This window comes from Xenopus laevis, chromosome 8L, assembly GCF_017654675.1.
Source record: "Xenopus laevis strain J_2021 chromosome 8L, Xenopus_laevis_v10.1, whole genome shotgun sequence".
Classification (NCBI taxonomy): Eukaryota; Metazoa; Chordata; class Amphibia; order Anura; family Pipidae; genus Xenopus; species Xenopus laevis.
In genome coordinates, this window is record NC_054385.1 from 15,346,165 (window position 1) to 15,363,331 (window position 17,167).

The 17,167-nt window shown below is 42.5% G+C and overlaps 1 protein-coding gene across 5 annotated transcripts in view; it reads left to right on the top strand.

Annotated features, from left to right (window-relative positions):
* col27a1.L (collagen, type XXVII, alpha 1 L homeolog) overlaps positions 1-17,167 on the top strand; it is a 314,667-nt gene that overhangs the window by 158,852 nt on the left and 138,648 nt on the right. For all 5 annotated transcript variants that reach the window (XM_041573258.1, XM_041573257.1, XM_041573260.1 and 2 more), the window contains 9 exons: positions 1,881-1,934; positions 2,597-2,650; positions 3,695-3,802; positions 8,051-8,104; positions 8,761-8,868; positions 9,248-9,301; positions 9,533-9,586; positions 12,989-13,045; positions 14,254-14,307. In XM_041573258.1, the coding sequence (XP_041429192.1) occupies positions 1,881-1,934; positions 2,597-2,650; positions 3,695-3,802; positions 8,051-8,104; positions 8,761-8,868; positions 9,248-9,301; positions 9,533-9,586; positions 12,989-13,045; positions 14,254-14,307 (597 nt within the window). The remainder of the gene's footprint in view (positions 1-1,880; positions 1,935-2,596; positions 2,651-3,694; positions 3,803-8,050; positions 8,105-8,760; positions 8,869-9,247; positions 9,302-9,532; positions 9,587-12,988; positions 13,046-14,253; positions 14,308-17,167) is intronic.

A 17,167-nucleotide genomic window follows, 5' to 3' on the forward strand; every position in this document is an offset into this window, starting at 1 on the left:
AGCCTCCAGTAACTGATATCTAACAGGAGCAGTGGGATATACAATAAGGTAAGAGAGGTCCCTCGAGAGTCAGAGATCCCCAACCTTTTGAACCCGTGAGCAACATTCAGAAGTAAAAGGAGTCGGAGAGCAACACAAGCATTAAAAATGTTCTTGGGGTGCCAAATAAGGGCTGTTATTGGCCATTTGGTAGCCCTTATGTGGATTCCCAACCTACATTGAGGCTCTGTTTGACAGTGCAACTGGTTTTTATACAACCAAAACTTGCCTCCAAGCCTGGAATTCAAAAATAAGCACCTGCTTTGAGGCAACTGGGAGCAACATCCAAGGGGTTAGGGAGCAACATGTTGTTCACGAGCTACTGGTTGGGGATCACTGCGACAAAGATGCCTCTTGATATGAGCGCTGCTCTGTATTTGGGGCCATGTTTTAGTGAGATTTGTGTCCTTTAATTTCCTCTTGAGCTCTCCATGTCCAACGTAAGTTCTTCCCTCCTTGCCACCTCTGTTATAGATCCTACACATGGCCTACTAAAATGGTGCATGTGTCAGCAAGTAGCTGAAATCACTTGCATCGTTAGCAGCCGTTTGCTTGGTTTAAGTAGCCAGTGTGATAGAAAGCTATGGGAAGGGTGCGATTAAATCTATCCGTGCATTAAAGAGACGTACTCCGCCTGTCGCTATAACAAATCATTGTTTCTCTCATATTGGCGCATGGTGTCCTTGCATTCAGGAGGGCTACGGTTGTTTTTGTATGTGGGCCAAAGGCAATGTGAGGGTTTTGGTTGCTTTAGAGAAGTGTGAAATTATTTAGTAGCAATCAGATCATATTTTATTAACCCAGTAAGTGCATGTCTGTAATTACATCTGCTTTGGTGCAGTTCAACTTCTATAATAAGTTACAGACCTACAAAAATACAATGTAAACATATTATTTTATATCTCTGAAAACTCAAGCCCCTACCTCCATGTGTGCCAATACCAAACACATATAGTTTTATGGAAATATCTGACTTTTAAGGATCTGAATCCCCACAGGAGTACAAATAGCAGCGCCACAGATATAAATCACTTTATAGCCTGCGAATCATGCCCAACACAACCTATACGTTGCACAAAGTACACATCCCAATGAATTCTAAACGCTGACTTTAGAAATGATTATTTTATATTTCATGGAAGATGCTTTTGCCTCAAGAATAAAAAAATTTAAAAAAACGACACTGACCTGCTAGATATTCTGGAGAATCCCAGATGCGTTAATACATCTTTGTAGGGAAAACTCTATCCTTTCTCTAGTCACCGCTGGCATTCATTTGTGTCACAATGAGCCTAATACACATAGGGGCATATTTATTAACACTGGAGACAAACATCACCGTTAATGTCGTCCACAGCAACCGATCACATCTAATTTCTGATTGGTTGCCGTGTGTCGCTGATGTTTGTCACCAGTTTTAATAAATAGGTCCCTTAACACTCATCCATATGTTGTTATGTCGAATGTGTCTGCATATCCATATGCACAGTACAAATAATCCAAGTGGCAAAAAGGTGAATGGAGGTTATTACAGTATATCTCATAGTTTGGTTTTCAAATTGTATGGGGGTTTCGGTATCACTTTTATATCCAAGCTGCTATCTGAAAATAGTGGGTTCGGGCTGATCTCGCTGCACCCTTTGCGGGTGGATTGGGGTTGAGCTCTTCTTCCTGCTTCCCCCATCGTGGCCTTAGACGGCCAGATTCCGAATTCCGGTTTTATAGGGTCTATAAAAGGAGGAGGGAAGACAAGTGTGGGCAGACGAAGGTCAGCTGGGTCGAGATTTCCTCGATCCCCACATCACTAGTCCTTAACCATACTCTATCTCTCTCTATCTCAGGGAGACCTCGGCCCAATAGGCATTCCAGGAGAACAAGGTCTTATCGGTCAAAGGGTAAGTGTTTTGCTTGCATGTATAGTTACAGAATTCTATATTTACACTGGTGTTCTATATTTACACTTAAGTCCGCAGCGGCCCCTTAGCCCTAAGTGGCCTCTGGTTATCTGATGACATTGTTCACTCCCAGCTATCAATAAGAAACTCCAAATGGTTCGTTTATAAACACTGGGCAGATTTACACTCATAGCAACCAATCAGTGACTGGCTTTTTACAGGCAGCTGCAGGTTGAACAATGAAAGAAAGCATTTGATTGGTTGCTGTGGGCTACTGACCATCTGCAGATTTGCCCGGGGGTTTCTAAGTTAGCCCCAGAGTGTTTTTGAGGGTTGCCCCAAACCCCTTCCTTTCGGATTCAGATAAATAATAAATTCTCCTCAATTTACGAAGAATACTGAATTAGAACTGAATCCTAATTTGCATTTCATCTGTTCTGTATCTTCTGTTCACAAAACACTGTCACATTCAATGGTCCAAGGCTTTAAAGGGCTTTTATACAGGGCTTTTTTTTTATATACAGGTCAGGGCTTTTATACAGCAACTCATATGCCTTGTATTTCTCTTATAAATGTCTATGTCTTTATCAAGAACCTTTTATAAATCTTAGTATGTGATGAACACTCACAAGTAACTATAAAAATGTATCCTCCTCATACAGGGAGAGACCGGAATGGAGGGGGAGAGCGGCTTACTCGGTCCTGATGGCATGAAGGTAAGAATGAGATGCAGCGTCGGACTGGGATGCCATGGGCCCACCAGAAAATCTTAGTTTGAGGGTCCACTTTCCAAACTATTATATCTCCTACCCTAACTCAACCTCTTTATTCTCCTACTCTCTTTTCTCTACATACTATAATTCTATTATTAAGCCTTTGTTCCCATAAAGGAATAGGGAATGACCATGAAATAGGCCAAATAGTTAGAAGCAAGAGGCCCACTAACACCTGAGCCCACCGGAAGTTTTCCTGGTATCCCAGTGGGCCAGTCTAACACTGATGAGATGAGTCGATGATCCATTGAACAGGCGCTGTCCATATTTCCCCACGCACTGGGCCTGTTAGCTGCCATACTACAAGTTTCATCCAAGGGCCTACCGGAGGATCATATCTCCAGGGCCCCACCACCAGACAACCACCCCTTGCCCCACCACTGCCTCCCACCCACCGTGAACATACCTTCCACAATTCAGGAGCTGTGGCCCAACTGGGATTTCTCCCAGTCTTCTGTTGGGCCAGTCCTAAGCCAAGATGAACAGCCTTATATTAGATAATGACATTTTGCAGCACAGAAAAAAAATAGTTGTCAGGTTGTAAAGTGAGACGATATGCGGTATGGTTGTCTAATACCAGAAGATTTGGGATTATTACCACTCAATGTTGGAGTGCTCTACCCCTGTATTCTTTCCTTTCAGGATCAGGTGCTAGACAGTGTATTACCCAACCTGCCATGGGTTGGTCAGTCACATACAGTCCAAAAAACTGCTGCACACTGATAAAGTGAATCAGTTCTGCAATTTTATTGGCTCATGCAAAGTAGACAAGGCCTGGTCTACTTTGCACGAGCCAATAAAATTGCACAACTAAAGAATTGATTCACTTTATCAGTGTCGAGCAGTTTGGGATTTTTACCAGACAACCCAATGGTGGTGTAACAGAAGCTATTTGTGAGATCTGTAAGATCACTTTTCCTCTTTGTGCTGGAAGAATTTCAATACTGTGTTTTATTAAAATGTGTCTTTTTCTTCTTCTTTTTATAGGGAGAAAAGGGACAGCCCGGACCTGATGGGGAAAATGGAGAGAAAGGATTGGAAGGGGCAAAAGGAAAGGATGGACCCCCTGGTATTCCTGGACTCCCAGGTGTCAGAGTGAGTTGTGAATACTTGGCACTGCTTGTATGATGGGTCACTACATGATTCAGTTTGCTGCTAGCAACCATAGTCTACTCTACAGAGACAATTGCAGTTCAGTCCATAAGGAGCAAAGCATTCATGTTTAAGAGGACTCAATGGGAGATGGCCTTTCCCTAATCTGCAGCTTTTTGGATAACGGGGTTTCCAGATAAGATAACCCATACTGAGTTGGTTCAGTTATATCAACTAAAATGAGCCATTGATCTGCATTTGCATTCTGTACCATGGGGTGTTAGAGGCCAGAATCAGTGCAGGGCTGGAACACCCGACTGAAACTTTAGGGCCAGAAAATGATTGTGCACTGCAAGTCAGAGGGGATTTAACCAAATCAGAAAAGCTCTTTTCTATGATGTTAAAGAATGAACATAACATCAAAGAAACGGGGCTTTGTTAATTGTACGATTCAGATGTTTTTTGAGGCTGGTACGTCTAATAAACAATGCATCGGCCCCCAAGAGCAGGGATATTTTCACTTACTGTATTTGACAGATGATTTCCAGCAAAATATATACTTCCAATTAAATGTACAAATACAGAGACACAATAGAGCCGAGCACTTAAATATTTACTGGCAGTTTGGGGGACCATGAAAAAGAAGATAAAAATGATACCTATTAGGAAGAGCTTTATTTGCTGCTTAAGCATTTGGGGACACATTACGATCCTCAGGCCGTCATCCTCCATAAATTCTAACGTTTCAACTTTGAGATTGCTGGCAAGTTACGTCCGGGAGTGCGAGCAGCTGTACTGATATTGCACAAGATCCAGGAGCAGCTGAGCGATTGCTTTCTTCTACCATCTGTAACTCTTAATATCCTTTTCTTTCCCCCCGGGTGCAGCCATCATCATGCCTAGACTTTGTAAACTCTCACATTAACCCCTTGTGCATATTGCTTGCCCCCCCATCGAATGAGAAGCAGGCTCCTACTAAACCTTTGACTAATATTAGGATTGCTTCTGTTGCTGTTCTCCAGAATGTTGATTAATGGGTATGGTGGCTAATACAGTCTCCGCAGTTTATGACAATCTTTGGAGCATAGGTTGTGATCCCTTTATCTACTGACTCAGAGTCTGAGAACAATTTAATTTCCGCTTTATGGTTCTCATGCTCACAGTAATATAGTGACAGATACTGCAAATGAATAATCCGTAATTCTACGCAAACGTGGGATATATAAGGGCAAGGTAAGTGGTGCATACTAAAGGAGCACAAGCTGCTATATTCATCATAAATATAAGTTGAAAACATTACTGTGTTTCCAATGACGGCAATTAAAGGAAAACTAAAGGCACGATTAGCTCAGGAGTTAATGACCTCCTCCAATCTCCTGTCAGATCTTTGGGACATGGTGTCCTGTGTGGTGCTCTTCAGTTGCTGCCAGAGCTCTGAGCTTAGCTCGGGAATACTTCTCCTATTATTCACAGACCAGTACAGTGAGGGCACCCTATGCAGGAGGCAAAATGTACAAATGTGGGTCTGGGGTGTCTCCATTTAATGAGACCAGTGAAGGTGCCTACATGTAGCTTGTAGCTAAACATCATGATGCTCTTGCTTCCAAACAGGCATTTTATGCGTCAACATCTTCTTATCTCTTACATATCTCACTTTCCCTTCAGTAACTGATTTTCTTGAGTATAATTTGAGGACCAGTGTCTCATGACGGCAGTTACTGACAACCGAGTGCAAGAATAAAACCTCTTATGATGAACGTCAACTGTATTTGGAAAGCTCAGAGGACACCTCACCCTGGACCGTGCCATGTTAGAATACCTGGTGCAGTGCATTTGGTAACGGATAACAGGTTTGTACATTATGTCGGATGTGTTCCTGAAGATGAAGCCGTCACCTTTTGATTATAAAGCTTTTAACAGACAAGTGAAATCTTCTGTTCAGGACAATATTGAGTGTACGTCATTGTGTCCTGCACAGATCTGGACGTCATGATTTCACTCCATGAATATCTACGGCTGTTAAATATATAGGCTTGTGCTCGACTGCAAGAAGAGAAATATTGCGTTCCCAAGCAAACATCTCTTAATAAGATCGGGAACAGTGTGCCTTTGCGGTATATGTTTAATAGCGAGGATTTTCTATACTATGGTGAATGGCTCCGCAGGCAGTTAAAGAGTCGCGTAGCAGTCCATCTCATTCCATGCCAGCTGGCTGTGAGGCCTTCACGCCATTCCAGCAGCTATTCTTCTTGGTTTCTTGGGCCGTGGACAAGCCAGTGTATCTTTTTTTTCAGTACAGTCATTGTAGAGCATGTAAGAAACCCGAGCCCACTTCTTGGAATGGCTCACTGCAAGGGTTTTGGCACGGCAGATACTGTGATTGCTGCAATCTTCTCAGGAAAACACATGCAATGATGAAAATGCCTGAGACTGCCGGCAGACCATTCCCATTTATGGTGCGTGGAAACGGTCTGTCTGGGGCTTTTCAGTCTATTACATCCAGCACTTACCAGAAGAGTTTACCAGTGTCACATGGCCAGAGGGTACCAGATTAGTTTGTGTTTTATTTTGAACTTTTTTCTGAAGCCAAGAACCAATGACTTATTATTATTATAAAGAAGGCCTCAAGTCAAAATGAGCCTGAAACCAACTGGAAACAAAGCTGCAAGGGAGCCGTCTGATCTACGGAAAGCACACATCTGGGTTTTCTCTTCTGATGACAATTTTAGTTGAGGTGGCTTGTAAGGCATCATTATAGTAACCAAATTTCTATAGGCTTTAAGCTGTCCAGCTGCTGAACTGCAACTTCCAGCATCCTTCAAAAGCCAACCACTTTTCATAGTCTTATTAAATCTCACATGCACTCACAGGCACATGGCAGGGTTTGCTTCTCCTATTATGGAAGCAGCGGCGGATTTACTCAACAGGTACCCCTAGGTTTGCCTCTGCTTGTCGCCCCACCGCCCTCCCCTTGACACATGTGCAAATTTCCTTCTTGAAGTCCAGAACACTGGAGATTGGTGCTGGAGAAATGTAAAAAACTATCAAAACTATCCCCAGTGTTATCAATGTGGGTGCAGCTAGGTGGTATCCTGCCCCTAAAATCCTGCCACCCTAGGCCCGGGTCACAAATCTGGGCCTCTACGGAAGGCTCTTTGCATACTGGTTTAGGCAGGGCTATATTGCGATCTGCTGACGTTCTGAAGAAATGCTTACAAGATTATCGGCTCCTCCAATGAGAACATTTTGTATTGGTTTCCCATTACATTGGATAGTAGACAATCTTGCGGTTGTCTTCCTGTCAATAATCCATGCACTTGGTACATGAGTTCATCCTTTATATGCATTCTACAGTCAGGGTCTACACCGGGGCTGCAAAACAAAGGGCCCTCCTGGCAGTCCCCGGGGGCCCCCTCCCGACCGCCAAACCTGCACCACACTTATGTGCGAAAGACGTGCCACAACAGCTGATTGGGGGAGCAAATCTGGGCCAGTCCGACCCTGTCTACAGTACGATAGCCAACACCAGAGTGCCCAGCTTCTTCGGTTTATATGGAAACCCACCTCAGAAAATAATGTGTTTCTCATAAATCTGCAGCAGTGTTTGGGGATCAGGGGCTGCCTGTTTAATCCGGCTAATTTCCTGTGCCACAGCTCCCTCGTGAGCAGAGCTACAATGTTTAATACACAAAGACATTTCCGTGTCTGTCGGAAAGAATGTGTTGTGGTTTTGCTCGGCATCTCTCTCTCTCTGTGTCTATGGCTGCCTCTCTTGAATTCATCACCCCTACTTTCCTTTCTCTGTGGGATGAGCATTGCTGGGAATTGAACCTGTGCCGGGGTTATCGGTTCAAACTATCCAACTGTTTTGTGCTTTAAATGAACCTACAAACTACAAGCCATTAAATACACATTCTTAAAAATGGTGGGGATGAGCCTTATTCTTGTATTCTCCCAATTAGAAGACAGCAACAATATAGTGAGACTAACAAACACTAAACCCTTTAAGCCACATTGGCTTGTGCAAGAAATAGGCAAATATACCCACTTTGTGCTGTATGCCTTCGACCAGATAGTGCCGGCGGTAGCAATGCCATCGCCCGGAGAGTCTCTCAGTAGAGAAATGCTCACGGTGATAGAACTGGCAGATTTCTTTAGGTGGAATAAGATATTTCAGGGCACAGATAAAGCATTGAGGTACATGTGCAAATGTGGACCCCGCATGAAATAACTGCTCTCTTTACCTTGCAGGGCATGGAAGGAAAGCCTGGAAAACAAGGAGAAAAAGGAAAACCCGGCCAAAAGGTAATTATTGAGACACCTTATTAAAGGGATTCTATCGTGATTTGGGGTCCCCGGGTTATAATGATACTGTTTACATTGCAAATAATTCACTCTACCAGATATAATTTTATTCCTGAACCAACAAATGTTATTTTTAAAGCTGTAATATTGGTGTGGGGCAGCCATCTCAGGTCATTGTGCCTGTGCTTAAGAAAGAGCCAGCACTTCATGATGGAACTGCTTTCAGATAAGCTATTGTTTCTCCTATTCAAAGTAACTGGAGGAGTCACAGTGGGATTTCTACTTCTGAATGGTATTCCCATATCTACCGCTAAGTGGGGCATGGGTGCATTTTGGCAATGCAGTTGTCAGTTTGCCCAATGTTCTGTTGATTGGCTGCTAGGGAGGAAAGGCAGAGGAGTGATATCACTTTAACTTGCAGCACAGCAGTAAAGAGTGATTGAAGTTTATCAGAGCACAAGTCACGTGACTGAGGGCACCTGGGAAACGAATAACACATCTAGCCTAGGGTTTCCACCTGTCCAGTTTTGACCCGGACAGCTCGGTTTTTCCCATGACAGAATCCCTTTAAGGTATCCAGAGAAAAATATTTTCAGCAACAACGGAAGAATACAGTAACATATCTTAACTAAATGTTGGGTTTTTTTTCATTTCAGGGTAGCAAAGGCTTTGAGGGACATTTGGGAGAAACTGGTGTTCCAGGCGATCCAGGGCCCATTGGGAATCAAGGACCTAAGGGAAGCAGGGGCACGCGTGGACCAGTTGTGAGTTGCATCTTATTTATTCCATCGTGTACTTTCTTCTCCACAGAAGATTTTGATGTGCAAAGGTTCCGAAACTGTGGGGCTATTAGGGGATACAACCCAAAGCATCAGAATATAGGCTGAACAAGATGATTTCAATGGGCGAATGCTTATTTCCTCTGCTAGATACTCTTTGCAGCACACCCTGAAGGCCATTTAGGGTGAGAGAAAACATAAGTCCTTACTCTTAATATGTGATATATAATGTTGCCCCACAATTTCGTCAATATTAATTTTTGGATGGAGTTCCCCTTTCAGGTAAGATACCCATATTCAGACTAATATGTGTAAAAAGTAGATTTCATAAAGTAATCCAGATATTTTTTTTTTTTTTTTACAGGGATCCCCTGGAAGAATGGGCGCACAGGGTGAACCAGGAATGCCAGGCTATCAGGTAAATCTTACAAGAAACCTTAATACACAAACCTACAACTGCCAATACTTTACAGGGGTTAACTATGCCCTGGGGGGGGGGAGAGGTGTATCACCCCTTTCATCAGTACTGACAGCTCATGCCATACCTTTATACCGATACAGCACTTTTACAAAGTCAGATGTATTTGTATCTTTCAGTACATTGACGCCTAACAGATCCAATGAGGCTTATTTTTATTTTCTTTTAAAGGGACATAAGGGACCCCCTGGTCCAATTGGACCGCCGGGAATAAAAGGCGAAAAGGTAAGTGCGAGCTTCTTTGCGTACATATAAAATATCTTGGTGCCCCTAATAACGGGCCACGTTGTAATTAAAAGGGATAAATCCAAAAAGTGTTTTCGTATACTAAATGAAAATGCCACTTTCCATTATTTACGTAAACATTTTTTTAAGTGATTTAGAAATGTTATTTCAATTGAAAGCAGTAATTGTTTGTTCCTTTCTGATCCCGACTTCCGACTCTCGAAACAAGCAGCAGCCCGCTGATTTACAGAAACGGCGGAACAACAAGAAAGGAATAAACACTGGTTTCAATAGAAATACAAATAACTTGAAAACCATGAAATATGTTTAAAGGAGAACAAGAGGCTGCTTCAAACCTTCTGCACCATTTGTGGTGGAGGAGGCTATAACGACCTAGTTTGTTATACCTGGTTAGAAATAACGAAAGCGGCACAGCAGGTTTACTGTGCAACATGTTGAGCTTCTTTAGGTCCTCTTCTCTGTGGTCTCAAAGCTGATCTGGATGCTCTGCATGATTTGGGTTGGCGATCTCAGAGAAGAGGGCACAAAGCGGTGTCTGTTAAAGTCTGCCAATCCCACTCCGTTACCCTGCTCCGTTACCCTCTCACTTTAGATTGTCTCTTCTTGGCTAATCCAGCAATAAACCTGATAACATGGTGTGGCTGGTGCCTGGAGAGCTGCGGGTTCCAAGCGATACCAACCCTGGGTCGGATTTTGTTTATTCTCCCAGAACTGCAGAATAAGGTTAAAGAAGTGGAAAAAGCATGACAAATAATTTTATAGAATGCTGATCTGTAATACAGATGCTGGGTGATTCATGGGATGGTTACTGCACTCAACCAAAGGAGGTCAGCCACTTTGAAGGCTCATCTGTTGTTGAGATGCCTACTCAGCATGAGGATAATCATGTTTCTTTTTGTTCCGCATATGCTGACTCAGCTCCACGATAACCAGTTCTGGCTGGAATATGACTCAAGTTTCTGGATGGCAGTCAGTTTGTCTCTCTATGAACTGCGCAGATGGATCCAGCTGGACCAAACTGTAGTCTTCATTGTTACAGAAGCCAGTCGCACGGGCTCATCCAGAAAGCAGAGGGGGGAAACTCCCATGTCTGAGAACAGTTATAACTCGGGGAAGAAGAAAAAAAAAAAGAGAATGTGTACCGAGTATGACAACAGTATGACTCTCTGAAAAAGGATAGAGCAGACGCACACCCTCAACAAACCCTTCAGATGACAGCCTCAGTAATGGAGGATACGGCAACCTTCTGGCTAGACAATAGAACAAAGATACCGGCACACAAGGCTTTGGTTTGCAGGGAAACCCTTGCTTTAATTCAAAGTGCGGAACAGTTTGACTCTCACCAGAGGGGGAAACTCCACTGTCAGGAATGGCAGAAACCAAATTATAAAGGGTACTGTTGGTTAGTCAATGGGTTGCTCCAAAATGGGTCATCTTCTCCATGTCAAACCCCACCCCACCACTGTTGATGACATTCTCATCTGCGGCACTGGGCGCCTTGACAACTGCCGTGCTACACCTGCACTGGGCTGCCGACACAAGGCTGTGGCTGGTGATTATACAGAGGAGGCAGAAAATGAAAGGACACAGGGCCGCTATCAACACTGCCTAGGCCAGTTTTCGTTTGGGACTAGCATTGGGTTATGTCAGAGACTGGAGTAGGGAACAGAGTGTATCCTATCGTCCTGAAACAAAGTAGAAGACTGAGCATCTGCATCTATACAACAAACGAGTTAGAATAAGTGCACTATGGATTCCTCTCTGCTTGGAGCCTCCAGATGGGATGTTTTTGGATATGAACTTATCTGCGTGTGGGCCATCAGCCAGCGAGAACACTCCTAGCTCTGTCTGCATTTGGAGTTCAGTGTTTATGCTTGGCTCTCTTTTCTGCATTTTTACTTGTCACGTCCAAGTCTCATTCATATTATAGCCCAAACAAACCGAGAGGTTTTTTTATTCCCCCCTTTCTACTCTCCCTGACAAGATGACTGTACTACAATTTATATAGCTTACTTAATTGGGAAAAAATGGTGATAACTGTAACATTAAAGGGAACCGGTCATCGGAAACCATGTTTTTTTCAAAACACATCAGTTAATAGTGCTACTCCAACAGACTTCTGCTCTGAAATCTATTTCTCAAGAGAGCAAACAGATTTGTTTATAATCAATTTTGAAATCTGACATGGGGCTAGACATTTTGTCAATTTCCCAGCTGCCCCCAGTCATGTGACTTGTGCCTGCACTTTAGGAGAGAAATGCTTTCTGGCAGGCTGCTGTTTTTCCTTCTCAATGTAACTGAATGTGTCTCAGTGGGACATGGGTTTTTACTATTGAGTGCTGTTCTTAGATCTACCAGGCAGCTGTTATCTTGTGTTAGGGAGCTGCTATCTGGTTACCTTCCCATTGTTCTTTTGTTTGGCTGGGGGGAGGGGAGGGAGGGGGGTGATATAACTCCAACTTGGAGTACAGCAGTAAAGAGTGATTGAAGTTTATCAGAGCACAAGTCACATGACTTGGGGCAGCTGGGAAATTGACAATATGTCTAGCCCCATGCCAGATTTCAAAATTGAATATAAAAAAATCTGTTTGCTCTTTTGAGAAATGGATTTCAGTGCAGAATTCTGCTGGAGCAGCACTATTAACTGATGAGTTTTGAAAAAAAAAATTCCCCATGACAGTATCCCTTTAATATAGTTTTATTGTAAGTTCCACAATCTAGAAAGCATCAACAGGACGACAAACTGCAAGACGATTAACCGGCAAAACAACCGATCTTGGGAACATGGCCATTTCTCGGAGAAGATTAACACGGGGAGAGAGCTGCGATACGGACCTGTCCTGGACTAAAATAGACCTTGACAAACTGATGGTGCACATCCTACAGGAGTTTACCAGATATGTGAGACTGGGGCAATGGGATGGCCATGACCCTGTATCAATGGCACAAGTAAAATGGCTGTTCTGACAACACTCTTGGGTATCAGAGACTCAGTCAACAATGTGCAGTTTCAGTCCTAGCAGTGGGAGTCCACACCAAAACAATTTTAGTGGCTACGAAGAGAAAACAGAAAGTGATGGCAAAAGATTGAATCCAATTCCTCTCCCCCTAACACCACCTGAACCTCAAGACTACTCTACATTTGTGCACTTCAGTAAAGCAGACACTGGGCATTTGAACTCCCCGTGGGTTTGTTTCGCAATATTTCAGATGAGCAACCCCACCTCAAAGCCAGAACTGGCATTTCAGTAGTTGCTGTAGCACTTAGGCTTTTGAGGACAGGGCTCCCCGAGTACTGGTTTGCTGTATTGTTTATTCTCAATGTTCCTAGTCATGTTTTGTGAAAAATAAATATACTACTAATAAAATGTGTTTCCACAGGGGGAACAAGGGGACGATGGGAAGGCAGAAGGTGCCCCCGGAGCTCCTGGAGACAGAGTAAGTCGGCCTCGGACGAATGACACGATTGCGGCCATTATTTATATAAAACGTGACATTCGTCTCCTCTTAATATATTTCCAGCACATTCAATTATGGCGCTTTGTTTCTAGGATTCTTTCAGTTGGCACGTCATGGCACACCCTTCTACACAGCTGCTCTTTTTTGGACCCATATTCCTGTGGCACGTGTCATTTCATAGGCACTACTTGTAGCAGAAATACAAATATCCACTACTATCTGATAAACACTTTCAGGTCTGGACTGAGATTCAAAATAGGCACTGGCATTCCAATTACTCCAGCCCAAAGATATTGCTGGACTCTTGCAAACCTGTGCCCTGATCAAAACACAAGCATCTCCACCCATTTATTTGCTCTCATCGGCTCTAAAATTCCACTAAACAAATCACTTGTGTTCAGACCCAGACTGGAGATCTATGAGTTATGGCAAATCCCGGAGGGGCTGTTGTAAAATTCCATGGACACTCACTATTTATTTGGGTGGCTGTTTGGGCCATTGTGTACAGTCATGGGACCTGTTATCCAGAATGCTCGGGACCTGGGGTTTTCTGAATAAGGGTTCTTTCCATAAATTGAATCTCCATAGCTTACGTATCTTAAAAAAACATGAAACCCAATAGGCTGGTTTTGCATCCAATTGAGATTCGTTGGGATCAAGTACAAGGTGTTGTTTTATTATTACAGAGAAAAAGGAAATCCTCTTTAAAAATGTGAATAATTTGATTATGATGGAGTCTATGGGAGACGGCCTTTCCGTAATTTGGAGCTTTCCAGATAATGGGTTTCCCAATAATGGATCCTATACCTGTACTTGAAATACCAGGGCTTATTTTGATTCCTAGTCCAGACTTGCTTCTGTTTTTTTTTTAAACTTTAATTCTGACCTGTACACAAGTCACTTTTTGTTAAAAGGAGCTTCGGGACAAAAAACAATTGCATAGCAGTAATGCAGCCTTTTTTTTTATTGTGTCCAAGCAGTATGTCAGTGAATTGTATGTTATGCCGGGTGATAAATCCCTGCACCCCTCTCCACAAAACAAAAAGCAATTATTGAAGATGAAAGGATACCTACAGGTCATACTAGTATTGTGCAGATGTTGATATCAAACATGAAATAAAATCCTGATTTAGAAGTAAAAGTCCAGGAAGACTGATCTATGCAATGGTTTGTTGTGTGTTTTAAAGGGGCCTGTCGGTGACCGCGGAGACAGAGGAGAGCCTGGAGACCCCGGATATCCTGTAAGTTGCGGACATTCATTCCCGGTAGACGGATTATTAAAGTCCTTTGAGGCACTAGAGCAGTGTTATTATCAATTATTGGTTGTAATTTGAATTTTATTTATTTATTTATTTTGAAAATATTTTATTTGATTTTCATGTGAAACAAATGATAACAGTATGACAGCAAATTTCATGCAGATGAAAGACAAGTTATAATCGATACAATGGCATAAAATTATTAAAAACTAAATACCATTAAATGAGACTGACAACAACTAACTAAAATTAACTAAGCCAGTGGATGTAAACATATTGAAAGAAATAAAGAAAAATGTCCATTCATTGACTGGAATGTCTGAAAGCACATCTTATAAATGGAGAAACCGTCCTATTTGATCACCTATATTAGAATGATAAGCTTCAAAAACATCAGTTTAAAAGAGTCAGTGGAATTGTTTCCATTGGTTTTGGTTAATAAGGCTTCTTGCCAACTAAGCTGGTTCATAAAAGAAATAACGTCTGTTAACGAAGGGGGTTCTTTTAGTAACCAAGAATTAAATAAAGCTTTCTTGGAAGCTGCTAGAAAAAAAACTTATTTGAAATTTGAATTTAATATGAGAACTGATATAGTTCCACAAGAGCCATGAATATTCTATAAAAAAATCGGGATGCACCGAATCCACTATTTGGGATTCGGCTGAATCCTTGGTGAAAGATTTGGCCGAATACCGAACCAAATCCTAATTTGAATATGCAAATTATGGGCAGGAAAGGAAAAAGTGGGGAAAAAAATCTTATTTTAGTAACGAAAATTCATGTGATTTCCCTACCCCCCCTGATTTACATATGGAAATTAGGGTTCGGATTTGGTTCGGGCCAGGCACAAGGATTGGTCCAAGTCGGAATCCTGACGAAAAAGGCCAAATCCTGGCCAAATCCCAAATTGAATCCTGGATTGTAATAATATATAATTGTGCCATCAGCTCTAACCGGATGTGGTTTGTCTCATAAGACTTGCTGAACTTGCATATTGTCAACAACATCTCTAAGGATATTTGGAGTCACAGTGGCGTTTCATAGAAAAGCATTCATGAATATAGACGTGCATAAGCGCAGTTGCCCCTAGCAACAAATTAGTTGGGTGTTTTGATTAGCGTGCCCCCAGTTGTAAAATCAGCCCCAGAATCATTTGGCTAATGATACATTAGGCCTAGGCATTCATTTGGGCGACTACATGTAGGTGAATGCAGGGGCAATTCAATTTGCCAGAAATATGAACGTGGGAAGCACCTTCATTCTTGCATTTGCGTGTATGCCAGGGGGTCCCCGACCTTTTTTACCTGTGAGCCACATTCAGATTTAAAAAGAGTTGGGGAGCAACGCAAGCAGGAAAAATGTCAAAAGGCCTGCGATTGGGTATTGTAGCCCCTATGTGGACTGGCAGCCTATAGGAGGCTCTGTTTGGCAGTACAACTGGTTTTTATGCAATTAAAACCTGCCTCCAAAAATATTCAAAAACAAGCGTCTGCTCTGAGGCCATTGGGAGCAACATCTAATGGGTCTGAGAGCAACATGTTGGGGATCACTGGTGTATGGCATTAGTGCCCCAAACAGCGCTCACTACTAGAAGCAGCCCTATGTCGGCTACTGATGAACACTTATGTATATGCCTGCCAAAAAGCCAGGCCAATGCTTTGTGTACTTACCCTTACGCTCTACATTGTCCTTTGTGATGTAGCATACACAGGAGTAACGAGCACCCTACACTGTGGCTGTGTTTGTGCTGCTGGATGACTTTGAGCCTCAGAGGGAGAAGCTATAATTGAGATTACACTCACAACCCTGGCGTTTCACTGATTCTAAAAGATTTATCATTGATAGCATCAGCGGTGTTCTAATATCTTTGTAGTGTATGGGCTCCTCACAGTTTGTAGCGCCCTCTTTCTAATAAATTCAGGGAGGAACCCATTAGGCTACGGGCACAAAGTCTGCGATCAGTCTGCGTATTTCTGCAGTTTGTGAGAAGCAGATCTGCTCCATCGATTTAAATTCGGCCCACACTCATCTTCAGCTCCACTGTGTCTGACCTCACACAAAGCAGGGGATGTGCGTCTCTCAGCCTGTAGAAATACACAACAGCCGCTGACAACTGTGTGCCCATAGGAGCCTTACTAATATACTAATACACAATTGTGTTTGCCTTCCACAATCATTGCATGCACTCATGGTGGCTGTATTAATTTGACCAAAGGCAAGTGAAGGACAAACTGCAACAGGGTCAAGGCCAAAGAAATAGAAAAGCAATGGGTTGCCAGGCAGGTGGGTCATCCTGTGTTGCGGAAAGCGTGTTTCTGGAATGGCCTTAGAGAAGTGGTTCAAGTGAACTTTTAGTATGTTATAGAATGGCCATTTCTAAGCAACTTTTCAATTGGTCTTCATTAATTATTGTTGCTATTTTTTTTTTTAACTAATGCCTTTCTTCTGACTTCCTCCAGCTTTCACATGGGAATCACTGACCCCATTTAAACAACAAATACTCCGAAAGGCTACAAATATCTAGTTACTGCTACTTTTTATCACTCATCTTTCTATCCAGGCCTCTCCTATTCATATTCCAGTCTCTCATTTAGAACAAAGCATGGTTGCTAGGGTTATTTGGACGACTGAAATTACAAAGCTGCTGAATAAAAAGCTAAATAACTGAAAAACTACAAATAATGAAACATGAAAACCAATTGTAAATTGTCTCAGAATATCAGACTAAAGTTATAGGTGACCAGCCCATTTAAACCTCTTAAACAGCCTCAAAGTAATACACAATTATAGAGACACAAAGAGAGTGCTTTTAGCAGCTCAGATGAACTTACAGAACAAATAC